This window comes from Seriola aureovittata, chromosome 12 (assembly GCF_021018895.1).
Source record: "Seriola aureovittata isolate HTS-2021-v1 ecotype China chromosome 12, ASM2101889v1, whole genome shotgun sequence".
Lineage (NCBI taxonomy): Eukaryota > Metazoa > Chordata > Actinopteri > Carangiformes > Carangidae > Seriola > Seriola aureovittata.
The window spans coordinates 26439719-26463347 of record NC_079375.1 but is presented as its reverse complement, the minus strand read 5'-3'; the positions used below and the strand labels follow the sequence as shown (position 1 = coordinate 26463347).

At 41.7% G+C, this 23629-nt stretch overlaps 1 protein-coding gene across 25 annotated transcripts in view; it reads right to left on the bottom strand.

Annotated features, from left to right (window-relative positions):
• Positions 1-600: 600 nt before the first annotated feature.
• Positions 601-23629, bottom strand: part of dlg1b (discs large MAGUK scaffold protein 1b) — a 102494-nt gene continuing 79465 nt past the window's right edge. For 14 of the 25 annotated variants that reach the window (XM_056391451.1, XM_056391454.1, XM_056391459.1 and 11 more), the window contains 17 exons: positions 23181-23350; positions 22724-22860; positions 22171-22315; positions 17979-18108; positions 16315-16471; positions 15503-15605; positions 14461-14575; positions 13336-13512; positions 12851-12917; positions 9870-9969; positions 6842-6883; positions 5171-5221; positions 3999-4100; positions 3731-3903; positions 3153-3262; positions 2761-2852; positions 601-2614 (listed from right to left, as the gene is read on the bottom strand). In XM_056391451.1, coding sequence (XP_056247426.1) covers positions 2508-2614; positions 2761-2852; positions 3153-3262; positions 3731-3903; positions 3999-4100; positions 5171-5221; positions 6842-6883; positions 9870-9969; positions 12851-12917; positions 13336-13512; positions 14461-14575; positions 15503-15605; positions 16315-16471; positions 17979-18108; positions 22171-22315; positions 22724-22860; positions 23181-23350 — 1978 coding nt within the window. In that variant the 3' untranslated portion in view covers positions 601-2507. Of the gene's footprint in view, positions 2615-2760; positions 2853-3152; positions 3263-3730; positions 3904-3998; positions 4101-5170; positions 5222-6841; positions 6884-9448; positions 9483-9869; positions 9970-12850; positions 12918-13335; positions 13513-14460; positions 14576-15502; positions 15606-16314; positions 16472-17978; positions 18109-22170; positions 22316-22723; positions 22861-23180; positions 23351-23629 lie in introns of all 25 variants that reach the window. The other 11 variants (XM_056391453.1, XM_056391465.1, XM_056391470.1 and 8 more) reach the window with 5 other exon arrangements.

Genomic DNA, 23629 nt, shown 5'->3' with positions numbered 1-23629 from the left:
CATTTCTTTTATTTTGAAAAGTGTTAATTTACCCAGAATTCATTGCACCACAGTCCGACTTAAGATACTCAAGATCTAAACTGCTTTGTGCAACAGATGAACTCAGACTCAGTCTATTTGAAGATTTAAGATTTGTGAAACTGGCTCCTGCTCTCTGTGCCGTCGACTTGCATTAGATTTCACATGCGAGTTAATAAAGTGGCCACTGAGAGTAAGTTAGATTTTCTTCAAATAATTTTGGACACTTACTAAAAACAGAAAAGTTTATTTCTACAGTTCGTCCACTGAAGTAAAAGAAGCTCCGAAGATGCAAAAAGATTCAGCAAATATATGCATTTTATATTTCATTTATATATTTTGCTTTTAATTAGTTCATTTTCTTTAGTTGCTGTTTGTTATGAGTGAATACAAACTGAAACCTTCACCTTTTATTTTCTTCCTTTTATTGTGAATAAATTTAGTCTTTTTCTATTTTTCTTTCATCCTTCTGACTTTTTTATTCTGTCAGTGAGCAGACTCGTTTCTGTGAATCTTTAGAAAAGTCTGGATTCACGAGCACAAACCCTGAAACAAACACCTTCAAAAGAGAAGAGCACCACGTTCTGTTTTCTTGTTAAGTTTTTATTATGCTTAAAAAAGAAAATTAAAAGACAGAGGAGGTGGTGATCAAAGAAAAAGAAAAAATATATATTCATATTCAAATATCTTTATACTTTTCTATTCATATATGATTAACAATGCAAAGAAAATAATTCCCGTAGTAGTAGTGCTTAAGTAAAGTTCAATATAGACTTTTATTATAACAAAATAGGCAGTTTACCCAGGGTTAAATATCCGTCAAAATCTCATTGTACAAGAATCGTCTGCGTGTTTCGGACACACCAGCGGACACCTGGATGTGGCAGCTCGTCTCCAGGTCCACCCACACACACCTACATGATCGACATCGTTGCCATGGTAAGACACTGACGACGCTGACGGACGTCGACCGCGGCGACTGCGGGGTTCAAACTCGTGTCACAGAGGGCGCCGCTCCAAAACGAGACGACCCCCCCCAACACAGTAAAAATCAGGAATCTGAAATGTTTCAACATCAACGGGAATTTAATCAAAGTTTAAAATCAGTCGATCGATTACACTGTAAAAAAATACTTTGCATTTTCTGTATTTTTCTGTTTGTAATTTTTTAAGTGTCATTTTATTAAAACAAGAAAGCGGAGTGAGAGTTATCACATAAAATAAGTTTCTCTGATATTAGGAAGCTGATGTAATTATGATCATTAGGAGATGTGAGATTTCATTAGGTGATTATGAAATAAAGATCTGGTCATTTTAATCTAATGGATTATTAACATTATTGTCTCATAATTAATAATAACATTTTTTATTATCTCAATTATTTCCTTGTAATTTTGCCGTTTTCCTTTAATTCTGAATTTTTGTTTCTTGTAATTAAGATTTTAATAATAATGAGATAAAGAATAATTGAAGATGTGTTTTAATTTAATTATGAGAGTTTTCTAAAATTATGTCAGTTATGAATTTTCTATAACAACTATTCATTATTATTATGAATAATTATCTTATATTGACTTTTCTTGTATCAGGTTTTTATGTTCCTCAGTGACCTTTGACCTCATCATACAGGGTGAAGCTAAATGTTTAAAATGCAAAAATGTTCTGACATAAAAACAGAATCATTAACTGAAAACAGATCTGGAGTTTGGGGAACGATTTTAAAATCAAACTTAATAAACTGATTGTTGCTTCAGGAACCGAAGTGTAAGAAGCGGCGGCGCCCTCCAGCGGCGGAGCGGGAACCCTGCAGAGCGTCCGGACAAACATCCAGCAGCTGTGAGGAGCGAGAAATCAAACTAAACGTGAACGATTGAAGTGTAAAAAAAAAATGAAGGAAAGAAAGAAAGAAAAAAGATGAAATGAACGCAGAACAAAGGAGAAAAGCTGTGACGTCAGACGCTGAGGTGAAGGGGCTGATGGGAAAAAAACGGGGGATTTACTGACATGCTGTTAAAGCTCAAACGTGCAAAGTTTTGCTTTTTGTGTCTCCGCCTTCCTGCGAACGACAGACGGCGCCTGAGAAACTCCGTCCGTCAAAAACCTCACGAGACCGAAACCAGGGAAAAAAACCCACAAACAAAAACCAAAAGAGAAAATCTGCTTCGTACTCTTCTTCTTCATGGACTCCTCCTCCTCTTCTTCTCCTCCTCTCAACTTCTCCTCCCTTAAACATTAAGGAGCTGTACCGTGTTGAGTGTGATGTCATCATACTTCCTGTGTGCTTTACTCTGCTGGTCAGGAGTCTGATTCAGTGAAACGACGCTCCGGTCGGCCGCTGTGTCAGGTGATCAGGTGATCAGGAGGGGGAGGGGCAGGGGGGGCTGCTGTCTGCAGGTCGACTTTTCTTTTCAAAATAAAACAAACTGAATCTAAAGAGAGGAAGAGGAGGAGGAGGAGGAGGAGGAGAGGAGCGACGGAGCGTTCCAGCTTCATAACTTCTCCTTGGACTGGACCCAGATGAACGGACCCGACTGCTCCTCGATGATCTGCTTCACCTGCTCGTAGATCTCCTCCAGAGTGTCGCCCTGCACGATGGCTGTACACACACACACACAGACACACACACACACACACACACACACACACACACACACACACACACACACACACACTCATAAAGACTGTGTCTCAGACTAATGGGCGTCATGCCAACGCCTCGTGAGCCTCAGTGGTAGAACTCACCTGTGAAATGCTCGGTGAACTCCTGCTCCAGCTTGGTGGCTCTGTCGAAGGTTTTCCTTCCCTGCTCCTCCGTCAGACGCTTGTTCATCTCCCTGCAGGAGGAAACGGGCGATCAAGACAAACGTCACCCTCACTCACGTCTTTTTAATTTAATGATAACGATCGAAGGTGGGACAGTGTTACATGGAGTAAGTCGCCTCGCAGCCTGAAAATGAATGCTGCCTCCTCCGTTACCACATGACGTCTGATGTCATGAGGGGGAACGTTTCTGTTTTCTTTGGCGACTTTCACACATTTTAGGCAGAAACGAGATCCGCCCGTTACCTTCCACATAGTGTCTACTCTTCTCCTCAGGCTTTTTATAAATAACATGAACTGACGCTTCGACTCACATGATGTTCTCCACAGATTTGGGTTTGATGAAGATGGCGATGGGGTGGAGCTGAGCCAGCTGGAGTCTCTTGATGGCGTTTCCCGACACGTCCAGGATACAGTGTTTACCCTGAGGAGGAGGGAACAGCGTCAGTGTGAACGCACGTAAATTTATCTAATGAAGTACCGTCTCCAATTCACAGAGGAATATAAAAGTTATTATCAGTAAATATTAAATATTCAGCTTTGTATGGGCACAGAAAATACTACACGTTTTATTTTTTACTGTCCTGCTTTTATCTGATTTAATAACTTTTGTTACTCTATACGACGGAGCATCAGGACACATCAATTAAATCTGAAATCGTTGATAGAAAAGTTGTAATTTTTTAAGAATAAAGTCATAATATTACAAGAAAAAAAAGTTACATTTTGAGAGAAAAATAGTATTAAAATTATTTTGTAAAATTGCGACTTTATTCTCCTAATTTCAGATTTTTTCCCCTGATACTCCGACGTACTTTGCGGATTCAGGTGAATAAAATAAAATATGATGAACAAATAAGTGATGACGCAGGAACGTGTGGTGGGTCGGTACCTTCTCGGCCACCTCTCGGACCGACTGCACGCTGGTTCCGTACAGGTGGTTGTTGTACTGTCCCGCCTCGATGAACTTGTGGTCCTGGATGTCTTTCTCCATCTGCTCCCTGGACACCACGAAGTGATAATCTCTGCCGTCCACCTCGTAGTCCCGCTTCGGCCGGGTCGTGTCTGCGGGGGGGGGGGGGGGGGGGGCATTAACATCTTCAATTTATATCAGAGTCCTGATCAAACACTGAATCGTTTCTGGATGTGAAGCGACTTACGAGGGACGCAGGATCCGAACTTGTCGGGGAACTCGGAGATCAGGTCGTCGTTGATCCGATCCTTCATGGGGCCGAGGATGATGACGGGACGGGTGTAGTTCACTGTCAGAGAGGATCAGACTCTTATTTAACATGGTTACCGGGGTTACAGGGACTGATCATAACCTGCTCCGACGTCACATGGAGCTTCCTGTTTGAACACGTGAACCTCCAGCTGCTGAAACCACAGAGGGACGTCAATACACTGCTGAAGGTTTGTGAACATTTTAATTCTTTAACTGATGATTTTTATTTTATTGTACATCATGTATTAAAGGTTCTGTAAACAAGATTTTATACAATAACATATGCAAAGATATAGTGGAGTAATGGCGTCCTGAGCAGCGAACGAAGCCACACCCCCTCTGTGTGTGATGTAATCTGAGGTCTTTGTTTTGGTATCTGGTCTGGCTCCGCCCACATGTGTGATGTCACAGTGCAGTACGCAGCGTTCAGGTGAAAGTGACCTTCCAGAATTTCCTCCACTGACGAAGAAACCACGTGTTCATGTCCTGGTCCGCCGGAGTCTTTCCAGCTCCATCAGTGTCATTCATGTGGCTGGTTTCAGTGGATCGGTTCAATGTGTCAGTAGCTTGATGGTTCGTGATGTCACATGTCTGTTCATTAGTGACGGCTACAGTCCACATGCTAACGTTAGCTAACTCGCCATTAAAGATATTAGAAATGCGTTTGGCTAATGTTGGCTTACTGTTAGCATCGCTGCGGAGCATATCACGAGGGAACATTGATCAGCTGGTGTCGTAGTGCGACACCTAGTGGCAGTGAAGATGGTTTACAGAACCTTTAATGTTAATTGAGTTGGACATTTTTTTATTCTATTTTTTATTAATTTTTAATGACTTTTTCTTGTTCATTATAATTTTTCTAATATTTTTTTAATTCACTTTCTAATATCCGTTTTTTTCCTTTGCGTTTTATACCCTCAGTATTTTCACTGAAACACACTTCAGTGATGCAAAACCTTCTGCGCTTTGTCTTTGTCAGTGAAAAAAAACTGAATCAACCTTTAAAAAAAAAAAAAAGAGTTTCACCTGAAAACACAAACACATCATCAACAACAACAACAACAACAACAACAACAACAACAACAACACTGAATCCAAGTGTTTTACCTTCCTGCTGAACGACCGGTTCATACGACAAAACATACTCCTCCTGTCCACCTGGAAACACACACACACACACACACACACACACACACACACACACACACACACACACACAGTCAGAGTGTTTCACAGCAGCATTAACAGAAGTTGAACTGATGAGGGATGAAGGCTGAGAGGAGGAGGAAGAGGAGGAGGAGGAGGAGGAGGAGGAAGACGTGAGGTTAGTGAATGTGATGGGCGGACATGTTGGTTTCTTCTCATTCAGTCATGTGATCATCAGTCACTGTCCTGCAGCTGGATTCACCGTCTGCCTGAATGAAAACCCTCCGACCTCGTGAAGAATACAAACATCAGCTGCTTCGTCTGAACTGAACAAACTGATTCTCACTCAGCGGATCAGTTTTTACTTCAGTGGAAAAAAAACGAGACGTGAACGTGTTTCCGCAGAGAGACGCTCCATCAGCCGCCACGTCCTCACGATGCTGCGTTCACGGTCCGCTCAGATTATTGTTCATCTTATATTTGCTGCTGAACTTTCACACACTTTCCTGCGTGTGTCCAGTCAGATATCTAAAAGCAAATCAACACCTTCCTTTTTACTCTGGCTTTTAATTGAATTTTATTTATTTATCTTTCTATTTATTTACATATTTGAAGCTGTTTTACTGGTTCGTCCTTTTTTTTCTATTCTATTCTATTATTCTATTTTCTGGATTGTTTTCTTTTAATAACCTACTTTTATTTCTGGTAATTTATTTTATTTCTACTTTTACTTCTGGTTCTATTCTCTTCCAAACATCTCCTCTCTTTTAGCATTTTATTTTTACTCTTTAATATTTTGTCTCATCTTTACTTGGTTTTTAATATCCTCCCTTTTCTCTTTAATACGTCTCGTCTGTTTTAGTATTTCATCATTTTATCTTTATTTTCGTGTCTTCAGCATTTCCTCACTTCCTGTCGTTATTGTCTCGTATTTATTGTTAATTACTTGGTCATTTATTGTTCTGTGTCTAATGTATGTGTGTTCAATTCTTTTATTCTGTAAAGCTCATTGTTTGTATGAAAAGTGCTGAACAAATAAAGTCTGATTGATTGATTGATTGATCGATCGAGAGATAGATTGATTGACTGAGTCGTCTCACAGGAACAAAAACCTCGACTTTTTCAGCTGTTTCTGTAAACGTTGTGTATGATAGAAAATTTGTGGACTTTGCTGAGGGATTTACCCACAATTCATAGTGCTGTAACGTTTAACATTAAAGCAGGAAGTAGAAGTAGCAGCCGAGGTCGTGATTTGAAAAGACGTGATGATGAGGAGTCGTCTCTCTGCTGCTGCTTCACATCTGAGTAAAAACTGATGCATGAGTTGGGCAATGATCAGCACACACACACACACACACAACACACACACACACAACACACACACACACACACACACACACACACACACACACACACACACACAGTCCATGCAGCAGTCAGACGCTCCTGCTGTCAGGCTGCGTTCAGGAGCGTTAGCAGGGGTAAACTGTGTGTTTGAGGTCATGCTGTTATCAGCCAATCAGCAGCTTGCGCTGGTTAATGTGATCAGTGAGGGAGTTAGCAGTTAGCAGTTAGCTTCCTGTGAGTCATGGGGCGTAGCAGGCAGCGTCGACGGCAGAGTGTCACACTTACGGTAGCTACTCTCACTATCGCTGGCGTTAGAGGTCACGTGTTCTGGAATCAAAACACAGGACACACCGGGTCAGCTGGGAACACCACTTTCCCATAATGCTTTGCCCATGATCGAACAGAGGACTTGAGGTGTTCAGGTCCAGCGGCAGCGACACAAACATTCAGCAACAGAATAAACTGTTTTCACACAGAACTGTTCCAGACTTCAAACCATCATTTAATCGTCCGTCTTTCTGCCGGATCACCAGCCGGTCCTCGTGCTCCTGCGTCCCCGAGGACACGGACCAACCACACCTGAGATATCTGATAATCTGCTATATTTATATTATTATCTCAGAAACTCCCGAAGTCTGAAGTCACATGTAAAACTGACAGAAAATGAATCCATTTGATTCATTGAGGAACTTTCTGAATATTTTGTTTCTCTTCTGGAAACTGAGAAAACTTTTAACAAACACAAAGTAAAACTTATGACGTAGTTTTAGAGTCACATCAAGGAAAAAAATTACATCTGAAATCACAAGAATAAAGTCGTGATATTACGAGAATTAAAAATGTAAAATCAGAGATAAAACCATAATTTTTAGGAATATCACATCAACTGTGGCCCTAACGCTCCGTCGTCAGGAGCATGATCAGTTAGAAATCGCACCATGTGATCACAAGTCAATAATCAATAATATTGAATAATCACTGAGCCCCACAGAGAGAAATGTGCTGAACCGTTCAAACAAGACACAAGTTTCATACACGAGTCGGAGAGTTCCACATGTTCCTGCCAACAAGGAAATGATGAGGACACCTCGCTGCTCGTCACCGTGTCCAGGCATTTTACAGCAGCGCTGACGGCTCCTGTTTCTTTTTCTTCTTCTATGTATCATTTTGTATTTTTACATTTATAAAAAACAATAATAGAAAACATTTGTGCTAAAATGTTCCTTAAATATAAATGAGAAAATACCTGCGAGCTGACTTTTCAAAATAAATTCACTTTCATTCAAACTTAAATATATTGGTTCCACTTTACAATCCGACTATAAAGGACCTATGAATGGTTTATAACGAGTTAATTAAGAAGCTTGTTAACACTATAAATCCTTTATAAGGTCGTCTGATTGTAAAGTGTCTCACTTTGTTCAGACTGATGAAAATGAGGCCGTGACTCACTTGAACTGTCGTGAACAACCTGTAAATTATTTCTTTATATAATATCATTTAAAATATCTACACACTGTGTCTGAGGTCCACTGATCAATCACCTGATCAATAACCTCACAGTTACTGATTTCTGATCTGAGCTCCATGAACTCAGAGTCTGTTACCTCCAGGAAGTGACACAGATCTGAGGGTGGATCCAGGTGTGATGGTGTACCTGAGGTGGGGGAGGAGCTAGTGAACGTGTGGTGACAGAGTGAGGAGATGGAGACCTGGTCTGGAGGATCCTCGATGGGTGGGGTGAGGGGGAGGAAGGTGGGGGGGTGGGGGGGGGGGTGTTACCTGTCCACCAGGAACCTGCAGCTCCACCTCTGATTTTACTTTAAGAACGTGATGATTCTTCTTCTCTAAAGCTTTTATTCCATTTTATTTTTATTTCCAGCGTTAAACGAGGCCTTTAAACTCTGAAGAACATGTAACTGCTCCTCTCATCATTTCGTCTTTATTTTGATTCTTGAAATCTATTTTTACTGTATTTATATAAGTAATCAGAACCGATCAGCTGATTCTTTCTCAGTTATAGTTGAATAAACATTTAAATCTGGTTCAAACTCTATTATCTCATACAGAGACAAGAAAACACCAGTTTATAACCAACAGTAATATATGATATATACTGTATGTCCCTATAACAAGAGTGATGTAGTGATGTCACACACACACACACACACACACACACACACACACACACATATATCCTCTGGATATATAAAGATATAAGTTTATAACTTATATGAAATGTCCATGGTAAAATCTGTATATGAATATTTCTCAAAAATGTAAAAATTATGTAAAAATTATAAAACTAATTATATATTAAATTTTTTATGCACCTTTGTTAAAAAATGTATGTTTATAAATATGTATGTAGTTTCTCATTAGTTTTAAACATGTTCATGACTGTACTGTTTATAGTATCAACATATATATAAATACACAGATATATATTTATGTAACATGTCTACAATATAAACATAAATACATAAATGTATATATTTGTGTAAGTTGGACAATATGTCAATATATGAAACTTTTCCAATAACAGGTTTCATAAATAATTTTACATGCATGACATTTGTGTATGTTAGGAACGGTCTAAGTTTAAGTCAACACTGATTTGTTTCATTTTAACATTAAATAATAAGATGAAGATAAGATTAAATTAAATTAAAGATGTGACTGACTATTAATATTTTTTATTTAAATCGCGACTAAATCTACATGTTTTTATTTTTGCAGACGTCCACACAGAATTTTATTGTTTGGCTGAAGGCGGCTCCTGGTGGAGACCCGGAGACTGACAGGAGGGTTTGTGTCGGGGGGGGGGGGGGGGGGGTGAGGGGTGGGGGGGGGGTGAGGGGGGGGGGGGGGGGGGGGGGGGGGGACACTTACTGTGGCCTTTGGGGAGCATGTCGTCGCTGATGTCCTGCGGTCAGCGGAGCCGAGCGAACAACGAGGAGGAAACAACCACAGAGACACAGAGTTACTGAGTTACAGCGACAGACAGAGAGAGCAGAGGGAACGCAGCCGGTCAGCAGGGCGGCCATCTTGGCTCCGGGGAGGGGCGGGGAGGGGCGGGGAGGAGGGGGAGGGGAGGTGGGGGAGGGGCGGAAGGATCAAATGTTCTGCCCTCACAGCTGAGAAGTTTTCAGCAGTTTACATCAGTTTGGTGGTGATACTACATTGTTAAAGCCAGACCCTGTTGCCGTGACAACCGGTGCGTTTTGCAGCACGCCGCCACCAGCTGACCTCTCTTCCTGTCGCCAACCAGACCCCCCCCCCCCCTCCCCCCCCCCACCGCGCTGGTACTTACGGTCGACATCGCTGGTCTCCTGCTCGCTCGCCTCTTTGCTCTTGTAGAACGGAAACTTTCGGGAAAAGAGGTTCTTTTTACGCTTGTCATTGAGAGACTGCTGAGGAGGAAGAGGAGGAGGAGGAGGAGGAGGAGGAGGAGGAGGAGGAGGAGGGGTGATGGAATAAAAAAAAAAAAGAGGAGGAAGAAGAGGGGGAGATGGAGGAGTCTGACGTCGGTTTGGACAGAATGAGAAGCTTCGGTCTGAGTCTGTGATCGGCTCAGTGTCGGCAGCCGGATTCAAACCGAAACAACAACTGAACTGAACATAAATATAAATAAATCAATAAACAAAATATAACATTAGAGCTACAGACAAATATTGTTTTATACATCTTCCTCATTGCCTCGTTTTTTAAAGTATAGTAATAAGTATTTTTGTGATTCGGGATTTTAGATCAATTAATCTAAATATATTGTTCAAGGTTCGTTTACTCATGATAGAAATCTTCACGTGTCCGTCCACCGGAGCCTGAACCACAGAATCAGACGTCTGCTCAACAGGTTTGTTGTTTTTAACTATATTTTCTAGCATGTGCACAGACTGACCCTACACGTCCCTGCTGTTGTTTGAGAGACTGACTTTTACAGAGTGACAGTGAAGGCAGCAGACGTCGAACAGGAGCAGGTGAGAGAGACTGAACATGCAGGTGACACATGCAGACGACGCGGCAGCTACAGGCTGTTTCTGATCAGCTGATTCTGTTTTTTGTTTTTTTTCTTGATGTTTGTATTAATAATAATAAAGTGTAAAAATATGATTGAAATGTTGTTGGAATCTGAAGCTTCTCCACTTTGAGTTAGGAGGCTTGACAAACACGTCATTTATTATGTATTTATCTAGTAATTTATTCATATATTTCAATCCTTTTGTAAATTTAAGACTTTAACAAAACAATTCATCCACATGATTAAAGGTGTGTTTTCACACCTCTTGGACGAGGGGAGCTGAGGTGTTTCTGCTAATGCTGATATAAAACACTTGGGTAACAAATTCTATATATTTAAAGATAATGTCAAGTATTTATTTGATCAGTTCAGATCAATCAGCAAATGTTTTACACTGTTATTTATCATCATTATTATTATTATTATCATTATTATTCTTAGGAGTGTGTTAATGTCTCAGTGCAGAGAGAACTGTCACTCATCTGCTGCGGAGCCTCGTTCAAGGACGCGGGTTCATGGAGTTACACAGCCAGAGAGGATTGTGGGATATCTTCTGGGTTATCAAAAAAAGAAAAAGAAATGAATAAAAAAAAATCAAGTTTAAATGATTCACAACCTGTTTCTGATGTGAACTTTAATATATTCAGTTCAAAGAAAAACTCAAAGCTGCACCGATCAGTTCTTTGGCCACAGGATTATTCACACGCCTCACAAACCAGCTGCGGCTAACCTGTTAGCAAACTAGCCATGACTCAACATGATGAATCTGAGGCCGCGGCCCAAACATCCTGAAGGACCTGAAGTATCTGAGCAGCAGCCGTGATGAGAGCTGAGGTAAAGAGCTTCACTGCTTCCTATCTGATCTCCTTTAGCAGAGAAACTGCCGTCCCACAATTCCTTGCTGCAGCAACATTTAAAGCGACGCAGGATTGTAGTTTAACTACGGCAGACCGTGATAAATATAGAAACAACAGAGCAGCTAAATGTTGTTTCAAAACCGCTCGCTGCACTAAAACATGAATTTTCTCCACTTAACTATAAAAACTGTATGAAACCTCCTTCTGTCTGAACTCAGCTGCTAATTTTAATTTGATGATTATTTTAATGGATCAGATCTTTCTACTCGTGGATTTCTTTCATCTTATCTTTTCTACTTTCAGTGTTTCAGTCCTGTTTGTGTTTGAGGTTAAAGGAGGATTTATAAATAAAGTTGGTTTAAAAATAAACATGTGCAGTCAGATTCTTCTCCTCAGTCCTGATGAATTCTCCTTCACGTCTTTGAGGAGACGAGGTCAGAGAGGTTATTGATTAATATTATTATCTCTGTGTTTGGTCTCCACCAGCTGCTCTTTGTTCTGACACTGTCACAAAACCAAAACTAGCAGCTAAAAGAGGCTGAAAAAAGCTGTGTATGGCTGCAGAGTCTCTGTGGACCCAGAGCCACCATGAAGTCACATGATCCACTGATCAGAGTATTGATCAGTGCAGCTTTAAGTGTGACTCTCCCTCTGACGTCTTCCCTGAGCTGCTGGTCGACACTTTAGTGAAGCAGGGAACTGGAGACATGATTAGATCACATGCTGCACTTCAGCGGGGGGGGGGGGGGGGGGGGGGGGGGGGGGGGGAGGAGGAGGAGGAGGAGGAGGAGGAGGAGGAAGGTGTGTGAGCAGCAGACAGTCAGACATCAATGTCAAGCGTTTCTCTCTGAATGGGGAGGGGGGGGGGGGGGCGGGTCATGCAAGTTGTTTCTTTTTTCCCGTGTGTTAGAGGGCGGGTTGGCGGGCGGCGCTGGGGCGAGGCGTTTTGGCGAGGCGTGTTAAAACAACACACGGTTTTTAAAGGTGTTGGGGGGGGGGGGGGCTGCTGCGTTTCAGCTGCTCAGACGTTTGAGTGGTGAAGAAGAAAAAACGCATCAAAGATCGACAACATGCTGTTAACTGCTGTAAACATTAGTCACACGCATTAGTAGGTGGAGATCAGGTGGCAGCGGCTCAAACACACAGCTCACCTGTACACAGGTGAGACTCAAACACACAGCTCACCTGTACACAGGTGAGACTCATAAACACAGAGAGACTACACATGAATGTAGAGCTATGACATCACTACAGGTAACTATGACATCACTACAGGTAACTACAGCTGTGACATCACTACAGCAAACTATGACATCACTACAGGTACTTACAGCTGTGACATCACTACAGCAAACTATGACATCACTACAGGTACCTACAGCTGTGACATCACCACAGGTGGCTGAGAACACTCACCCCTCTGTCTCGAGACTTGGCGTTGAACTTCACCGTCTTTAATCTCGCTCTCTCCTTCTTCTCAACCCTGCGGTCAAAGGGACAGAAGGTCAAAGGTCAAGCAGAGGTCATGTTCATGCAGACCGTTCTCAGTTTGACCTCATGTGACCTTTGGTTTGGCACTTGGTTGGTTGGGTCTTTATTTGTCTTTCAAATGTGAGTCCAACATACAAATCAAAAGGCCACTGATGCATCATGGGGGATGTAGTTTACGAAAATAAAATAATACATTGTCCAAACAACTACTACAAACGCTACTGTGTTTTCTTTTTGATTTCTTTTCTTTCTTTTTGAAGCCGACCTACATTAACAACCTTCACACAAGTAAACAAAACACTAGTTCACCAAACTAACTCTGCGAGATGAGCAAATCAATCATGTCTGCAACACATGAACACACAGGTCACATGACTCTGTGTGTGTGTGTGTGTGTGTGTGTTACTGACCGTCTCTTGCTGGGGATGACCCCCACCTCCTCCACCTCCCCCTGTGCCGTCAGCTGTCTGGCCTGCCACCACTCGTCGTCGGAGGCGTTCACCACATGGATGATGTCTCCGAACTTGAAGTTGAGTCCCTGACTGGGCAGACCTGAGTCTCTGGTCTTATCGTAGTCGAACAGAGCTCTGCACCACACACACACACACACACACACACACACACACACACACACACACACACACACGCACACGTCATTAATATTATAATAATAATACAATATCATTAAGAAGGTTTCATGAACTCATCTCTTTTTATTTCAGACTGGAATCATTTATTTTACATCATGAATTTAATTTTCTGAATCCATGTTAAGACCATGAGGGAAAAAAAAGCTGGGAAGTGAGTTTTTATTTATTTATTTATATAATTTTAATAATTTATTAATTCATTTTTACCGGATTCATTATATAAAATTATACAAAAAATATTTGAGAATTTTTTATCATTAAAAAATTAATCAGTGAAACATCAGTTTTTAATTCATATATAAATCACATTTAAAATTAATTTAAATTATAATAATACTAAAAAACATTATTAAGTACTTTTCTAATTTTTCCTGCAGCTTAGTGAAAAATCTTTTCTTAGCTGTATTTTTTAATTAATATTAATGAATGAATGAATGAATGAATGAATTAATAATACAGCCAAGAAAATTTAAATTACAAAATAATGCATTAATTCAATATTTTGCATAATTTTGAAATTAACTTAATTTGATCAATCATATTATCAATACATTTCAATTACAAAAAACTAAACAAAAAAGCTTTTGTTTGTTTGTTGTTGTTACCATATGCTAGTTTAACAAAATTAAAAATGTACAATTAAATTAATTAAAAAAAGTGGTTTGCTGTTGTGGTGCTGAATAAGACATTAATAATAAAACTACAATAAATACATAAACAATAACAGTACTAGTAATAATCATTTGATGATAATAATAATTCAGCATTAATTTGAATGTATTCATGATGTGTTTGAATTTCTTAAGTCTTCCCTTTATTTTTCTTCTTATTGCTCTTATTTTGAAGTTCCACAGATCAGCGTCTCCATGGTAACCATTACCTCACCTGACGTATAGCGACCTCTTCTGACTCGTCCTCAGAGATCCGGATCCAGAACTGATGCTGCTGTTCATCATCTGCTCTCTCAGGTCGTGGATCTTCGCCTCGAAGCGACTGTACTCTGAACGAGACACAACGTTCAGTCTTCACTCGTTTCAACGACAAACAACAAACAGGAAGTGGAACTTTTTCTATGTGGCTCATTATTTATCTTCATGCAGACACAGAGTCTCTGGGGCCGGTTGCACAAAACACCTTAAGTCTCCTCTTCAAGGTTTTCCTTTTCTCCTTATCTTAGTCTTGAACTTAAGGAATCACTTAAAGTCAGTCAAACTGTTGCACAAAAGACCTTAGAGACCAAAGCTCACCGTGGTGAAGTTCTCCTCAAAACAGTAGAATTTCACTGCTGTAAATTACTTTTTCCCTTAACTAAAGAAACCTTTTAAGAGATTCTGTGCAACACCATTAAGTAACTCCCTCAGCTGAGGAGAAATTAAACCTTAAGTGCCAAGTGCAATACTTAAGTAGAAAACTTAAGGTGTTTTGTGCAACTGTTGTTGGCACAGAATCTCTTAAAAGGTTTCCTTAGTTAAAGAAAAAAGTTGAGGCATTTGCAGCAGTGAAAGAGATTTTGCAGCAGTAAAATTCTACTGTTTCCATGGAGACTGTTGATTTGCTGTCAATAGGAACAATGTTCTTAATTAATCACCATAAACTCAGAGGTCAGAGGTTCCTTTCGTCTTTTCCCTTAGTTTGGTCTCTAAGGTGTTTTGAGAAACAGTTGAACTGACTTTAAGTGATTTCTTAAGTGTGAGACTAAGAACAGGAGAAAACCTTAAAAGAACATTTTAAGGAAACCTTAACTCAGACTTTAAGAAGAAAACGTAACTTCAGGTGTTTTGTGTATTCTCTGGTTTCTCCAGATATTTCATCATGACTGTGACTTTGTGGTTGTAATAATTAAAGCAGCTTCAGTGGCTGAATCATGATTAGAAGAAAAGACTATTGGTCATGTGACTGGTGCTGCAGGTGTGTCCAGGTGTCTCACCCTCTGGTCTGTAGTGGGCGATGATGGTCACGGTCTGCCCCGCGTTCTTCAGGGCGGCGGCGGCCTGTTCGTGTGTGGCGTTTCGTAGGTCCACCCCGTTCACCTGAAGCACCAACACACAACACGACAGTGTTCGACACAGCGAAAAAAAAGAAGACAAGACCAGGTGACCTCCACCTTCACCACCTCAGTGTTTTTAGACGATGGGAACCAATCCTGTCAACTCGTGAGAGAGAGTTAGCATTAGCACAACCGCTAACACTGTGTCCGCCACTGCTAGTTACAAGCTAACAAACAACATAAGCAAATAAAAGATGCTAACTGTGCTAACGGTTCTGATCCGTCTGCTAGTCTCTGGTTCTGGTCTCAGACTCCTCCTCTGAGTCTGGGTCTGACTGAGGCTCAAACATGTGGCTGAGTCTCTCTGATGTTTCCTCCTCTCACCGTCTTGATGCTCTCTGCTCTTTCACCTGTCCACCTGGAGCCAGCAGGTGGTGGGCGGGGCTAAAGGCCTGATCCAGATTACTCAATCAGGAAGTGAGAGGAGATGAAAACCATGTTAAACTAAATATGAATCACAGCAGAGGATTTTTACAGAGTACATTTGTGAGTGTGTGTGTGTGTGCGTGTGCGTGCGTGTGTGCGTGTGTGTGTGTGCGTGTGTGTGAGTGTGCGTGTGTGCATGTGTGCGTGCGTGCGTGTGTGTGTGTGTGCGTGTGTGTGTGTGTGTGTGTGTGAGTGTGTGTGTGTGTGTGTGTGCGTGTGTGTGTGCGTGTGTGTGTGTGCGTGTGTGCGTGTGTGTGTGTACGCACTGAGACGAGTCTGTCTCCTTTCCTCAGCTCTCCACAGAGGTCGGCTGGTCCTCCCGCGAGGATGAAGGAGATGAAGATCCCCTCTCCGTCCTCCCCGCCCACGATGTTGAAGCCCAGTCCCGTCGCTCCTCGGTGCAGCACCACCTTCCTGGGCTCCCTGCGGGACCACACAGCAGCTGTCAATCACCCTGAGGTCACGTGACCACACACGGACAGAGAAGATGGCGACTGGCTCAGGTGAACAAAGTTACTCCGTTGAAACTCTTTCTGTTCTGAGTTGAACAAACTCCATCAGCTGAGTCACAGCACAGACCCTCCTGGGTCAATACCACTCTGACACAAGTGAAAGGATTTAAGTACTGGATGTTAAAAATACTGAAGGATTCATAAGTACATTTTGATGTATTGTTCCACATTTACAGAACCTACTGAACAACCTACTGACTGACTGAAGAACCTGGAGAATAAAAAGACTGTTGACATGGACATGAAAACACAACTGAATCAACAAAAGGAGCCACTGTTGTTTTCATATTTCTGATTGTTTTTAGTCAGTGATGAAGTCTGGTCGTGGTAAACTCAGCAAACATTTCAGACTAAATGAATCTTTATTTCTAAAGCTTCAAACACAGACTTCAGATCAGACTGAGTCACAGTCTGTGTGAAGAATCTTCTGCCTCATCTTTATCTCACATCTCCATCGTCAGGACACTGACAGGGTCAAACATGGCCGACAGTGGAGGATTCGGCTGTGATTGGCTGTGAAGAACACAGTGTACGGTCGATCACATTTTCAAAATAAAAATGAAATCCATTCCTCTGACTAAAAGCTCTGCTTCAAAGTAAGAGTCCTTCATAGAAATGTAGTATTCAGATGTTTACAAAACAAATGAAACTCAAGTAAAAGTACTTTGTTCCTCCTGCTCGATGCAGCTCAGTGACCAGAGAGTAAAACCTGAGGGGTGATGGTGTTTGTGTGTATTTGCACAGTTGAACCAGTAGAGGGCAGAACATCTGTGTCCACAGCTTTTATAATAATCCCTCCTCCAACACAAATAAATCTGAGGAGACACAATGACTCCTGCTGCTGACGGAGCCGGACTCGTCTCTCAGTCTCAGGGGATAAAGATGGCCGCCTCATGACAACGACACCTGAACTCTTCAGATTTAACAACAGATTAAAAACAGTGTTGGTCTGATTTTAGTGGTTTGATGGTGTCAGCTGTTTGTGCAAAACTTTAAACTTTATTCAGCTGAAAAATATTTACATTTATTTATTCTATATTTTTATTCTATGTAAAAAGTTAATAATATAATAATAAATTCAAGATAAATCAGTAAAGGATGAATTACTATTTTCTTTTTACAGGGTATTTTATATAAAAGTCATTTTATTTTTTATGATGCATTTGTATATATTTGAGTTATTTTTCGTATTTCAACTTAAATAAATTTACTTGTTTTGTAACAAAAAATGAATAATGTTATTTACACCAATTTAATTACAAAAATAATCTTTTAACCACTAAATGTCTAAATCACATGTTCTGTCACAATGTCTGTTTATATTATGTATTTAAATCAGAGGATTTATAGTTGAACTCCCTGTTTAAAACTCAAACTCTTATTATTAAGAAGTGTCAATGTGATGTTTTTGTCCTCACCGGGTGACATCGTCGTCTCCCAGCATGCTCTTCGGGGGCGGGGAGTAGCGTCCTGAGGATGCTGGCGGGGGCAGGGTCTGACCGAGGAAGTTGGGGGTGCTGATATGGTTCTCCATGTGCTGGGAGTACGCTGAAATACACACACACACACACACACACACACACACACACACACACACACACACACACACACACACACACACACACACACACACACACACACAGGCGTCAGAAAACTAAAACCACTTGTGTTCCTGTGTCCATGAAGAAGAAAAAACAAGTTCAAATGAAACACATCAGAAACACGTTCACCTCCTTCTTCCTGACACTTTCTCTCCGTCTGATCGCTCACCTGCTCAGACCCTCCTCCACACTCACCTGTTGGGCTCCTGTTACCGTGTGATTGGACGAGGCCAGGAGCCGTAGAGGGGGGGTGTAAACTAAACCGGTAAGTGAGAAACACTAAACACGGGTGTGATCACAAACTGATCATGAGCCTCGAATGCAGCTGAAGAAAACATGTAAACAGGCAAAACACAAACATTCAGAAACATCGTCATCAGTTTGACCTAGATACAGATACAGGAAGTGTTTCCAGGGGACACTGAAAAGTGATGAACTTGCTGTTTAATGCTTTGTGACTTTTGAAGTTAAGAACATTGAAGAACAAGTGCACATGGATGCATCATAACACATCCATGCAGGTGTGTCCCAGCCGGGTTCATCACTTTTTAGTGTCCCCTGGAAACACTTCCTGTTGTGTTGTTAGTATCTGCAGCACACGCGTTGTCAAACTGAAGTTGTTTGTATTTTGTCTGTTTACATGTGTTTTCTTCAGCTGCAGTGTGTTGAGCTCTCAGGGGTTTTCTTCTTCAACCACTGTATCAGATGTTTTACTGACTGTTTGGATAACACCTGGAAACTTGTCATTGCTGTTATTATCATTATTAGTAGTTTTACTTTGTATTTGATGATATTTTCTTCCTCCCTTTTAATTTACATCATTGTTTTGCATCATATTGTCATCGTAAGACCACCATACTTTGTGGAATCTGCTGTATCTGGTAACATGAAATTTATTTTTCATTTCTACAGCTGCAGTCGTTAGACGTCCATGTGTAGTGTGATTATAGATTATAGATCAGGTCTAGCTTCTATATTAATACTGTGAAAGTATCAAAGCCTCAGTCCACAGAGAAATGCACACAGCCTGTATTCAGAAACTGAGCCTTAAAACCAGCCGTCAGGACTTCTGGAACTTTGTGATGTCACAACAAAGCAGTCACCAAGCCCCGCCCACCTGGACCCACCATCCAAACCTTGCAGGATTTGGTTTTCTCTGAGTGTTTTTACCTGAAATCTTCTATATTTTTATTGGATCACTCAGAAAACAGTCAGCCAATCAGAAGAGAGGCTCAGAGCCTCCTCTCTTCTGATTGGCTCACCGACCTGTTGTTACTAGAGCTGCAGAGAGAAGCCTGAGAGAGGAGATGTAAAACTACACTGAGATGGTTTTTATATCTTCTGATGGATCAACACTTCAAATAAAACACAGAAGAAGAAGAAACATGGAGCTTTAATGGTCTGATCCGATCTGTCCAATTGGTTGACATGGTGACTGGAGCAGGGGATGATGGGACGGCTGGCTGCATCATCACAACGACAATGACTTCATCTCTTCTCGTTGCGACTGTGGAGTGTGAGCGAACTGAACAGAATGATTTCTTATTCATTAGCTGTGGCTCAGATCTTTGCTGTCCACTGTGGCAGGACATCATTACACATAATGCCCCCCCCCACAGTGTTAAGTGTACTGCAGTGTTGCTGTGTGGATTAGACTACAGTGACAGCAGCTGAAGCTTGTGATGCAGCTCGACGCTCGCTGATTGGATTTGCTGCTCGTCCTTCACGCGTCTCAACATCAGGGGGGGTGGGGGGGGGGTGAGCAGAGGGGGGTTAGATAACAAAGGTTACAAGGAGGGGTGGAGGAAGAGAGGGGGGGGGTCTATGATAACATGCAGGGGTTGAAGCCGAGGGGGTCTTTAGAGAAGAAGGGGTCGATGGTCGACTGTGGATGTTGCTATAGTGACGACGTCATGGTGACAAGATAACAGTTAGCACGGTATTTAGGCGACTTGTTCGCTCCGTGCCACTCAGAGTTGTAAAGCAGGAAGTGGACCAACACAACAACAGGACGATGTTGTCTTCTAAGCCACACCCACACCACTGCGTTTTCAAATGAATGTGCAAACACAGGAAACAGGAAGTAGCAAAGACAACAAGGTCAGTAACACTGTCATTCATCATCACGTTGTATTCACCACTGGTAGTCCAGGCTGATGACAGCCAATCAGGAGAGACCGTGGGTGTGACCTCATCGTTTACAGAGGCCTCAGTTACTGTCCCGACTACAACAAAACCCGGGAGCTTTCAAAATAAAATACAACCCCAGACTTTTCAAAATAAAAGACAACCCCAGAGTTTTCAAAATAAAAGACAACCCCAGACTTTTCAAAATAAAATAAGTCCAGCAGAGTTTCTGAAATTCTCTGGAGTCGTGTTGACGTCAGGAGGAAACGGCGTGGACGGAGCCTAAAAAAGACGTTTCCACCTGATTATTTTACCTGCAAACTGAAGTATTTCAATACAGATATACTGATATTCAAAGACAGAATTCAGTATTGATCTGCAACGTGAAGGTATGATTTACGGTCATTTGTCTCCATCATCTTCAGATTGTCTCCGCTCCGACTGATCGATCACTTGATGGTGTCCTGGTCACACCTGGTTCAGTCTGTCCTTCACTGTCTCCACACTGATCCAGAGTTCGTGCTCTGAATGGGAGTCCTGCCTCGTCTCGACTTTGAAACGTGTTGTATGATGAATCACACACACACACACCACACACACACACACAAACACAAACACACACACACACACCACACACACACACACACAAACACACACACACACACACACACACACACACACACACACACACACACACACACAAACACAAACACACACACAGACACAAACACACACACACACACACACACACACACACACACACACACACACACACACACACACACACACACACACACACACACACACACACACACACACAGTGGTCCCTGCTGGATTCAACACTAACTCGGGATCAGATTCAGCTGGGCCACATCTGAACCAGGACCTGCTGATCCGGTTTGTGTGGCGTTATAAGACTTCATGTCCCAGGTGAGGAAGACGCTAGGAGAGGAAGAACTGATGAAGACTCTCTCAGGGTTTGAGTTACACCATGTTCAGACTCACATCATGAGTGAGGACTTTCTGTTGTTCAGACTGGACTTTAGTGTCACACCCACAGGAAACCAGCTCCTCACAGATCATTAAAGCTCCATATTTTCTTCTTCTTCTGTGTTTTATTTGAAGTGTTGATCCAAAATAATAGTTTCACATCTCCTCTCTCAGGCTTCTCTCTGTAGCTCTAATAACAACAGGTCAGTGAGCCAATCAGAAGAGAGGAGGCTCTGAGCCTCTCTTCTGATTGGTGGGCGGGGCTTGGTGACTGCTTTGTTGTGACATCACAAAGTTCCAGAAGTCCTGACGGCTGGTTTTAAGGCTCAGTTTCTGAATACAGGCTGTGTGCATGTCTCCTATAAGGGGATATATTATTATCTCTTATATACATCCTCTGGATATATGAAGATATAAGTTTATAACATATGAAATATGCATAGTAAAATTTGTATATGTACATAAATCAAAAATATCTGTGATGAATTTTTATCCTGTATAATACGTTGCATCTATTAAAAACAACATACGTTTAAAACTATGTGATTATGTATGTTTTTTCTTATTCATTTCACATTAAATTTAAACATGTCTCTCCTATAATAATAATAATAAAAACAGTATAATATATAATATGAACATCTATGTAACATATGTATATAATATAAGCATATATACATAGATAGTTTCCAATCAATGTATGTACATATATTACATTTGTGTATGGGTCATTCACTGTGAACTGAACTGACAGAAGTCTGTAGCGTCTCTGTCAGTTCTCAGGACCTGAAGAACAGCGACGTACGGAGGCTTTACAGTAAAACCTCTCACAGCTGATGGGAGGGACGCTGATGTTCCTGAGGGGGAGGAAAAGGAGGAAGTGGTCACTCACAGTTGGTGAGGTCGGGCGGGGCGAAGCTGTCGTTCATGAAGACACTGTTGGGTTTGGCCACTTTCAAGTAGACCACGTCAGGAGTGTTTTTCAAGGCAGTGACGGCGTGTTCGTGGCTCACCTCCTCCAGGCAAGCACTGTTCACCTGGAGGGGGGGGGGGGGTAAAGACCAGAAGGTAAAATCTAACTGCTCAGACATGAAGCCTCTGATAAAGTGGAGTTACGTGGAGTTTCCAAAGTCAGTGAGTAATCGTGTTAAATAATCCTGATAATGATTTTTGCCATATTCAGCAGCCTTGCTAACTCGTACCCTCAGCACTGGTTACTGATGTGTTCCCTGAGGTCTGAATTCAATCCAAGAAAACTATTTATTGTCAAATTAAATAAAACCAGCAACAAGCGTCGACCTTATTAACTCATTAACATTTTTAAAGAGGCTTAGGATCATAAAAAACCTTTTCAGACCAAGAGTCTCGTTGAAACAACCTCAGTGAAACGATGACACTCTTAGAAACCAGCAGCCTGACACATAAACAGAAGAGTGAGTCCTCACAGCCAGCAGTTTGTCTCCGATCTGCAGCCTCCCGTCTTTATGTGCCGCTCCGCCTTCGATGATCTTGGTGACGTAGATGCTGTTGTCGCCCGGGATGTGCTGGTTCCCCACTCCGCCTGCTATACTGAAGCCGAGACCTGCAACACACCGGGACCAGGACCCAGAGTGAGGGGGAGGATCAGGAAGAGACAGAAACACGCTGCTGCCACAATTTAACACAAATCAGGGCTCGAAGATGCACACAAACACATTTCAGGATGTTTCCGTGGAAACCGGTCTTAGTTCTCGAGCCTGGGCTGTTGTCTGAATAATCATGAGGCCCTGAGGGATTTCACCGAAGACGTCCTCACCACGTCTCCATCAGGAGCTACAGCACCGACCTTCAGCTTCACGCCTCAGTTCAGCTTCTGTCTGACTGGATGTTTAAACTGAACGGCGCTCTGTACACGTTCGTTACCTTTGGGTCCTTTCACCAGTTTGATCTCCATCACTTTCTCAGAGACGGGTTTCCTCCTGCGGACGTAGAGTCGCACCAGAGAGCCCGCCTCCTTCAGAGCCTCCACGGCTCGGCTGTGGGTCACGTCTCGAACGTCCACCTCGTTAACTCTCAGGATGACGTCGTTCACCCTGAAACACACACACACACACACACACAAATAAATATAAATAAAATAAATAAAACAATTATTTAAATAGGCATTAAAAACAGGAATTGTAAAAAGAATTTATAAATGAACGCTTAATCATCAATAAATACTTAAGATTTAAAAGTGGATTTACAAAAACAGAATAAAACTCTCATTAAATAAACAATTTATAAATACATGAATTAATTGATCAATAAATAATAAATACATTCCTGGATTCCCTCTTCCTTTTCCTAGCTGCTTTTCCTATTCCTGTTGG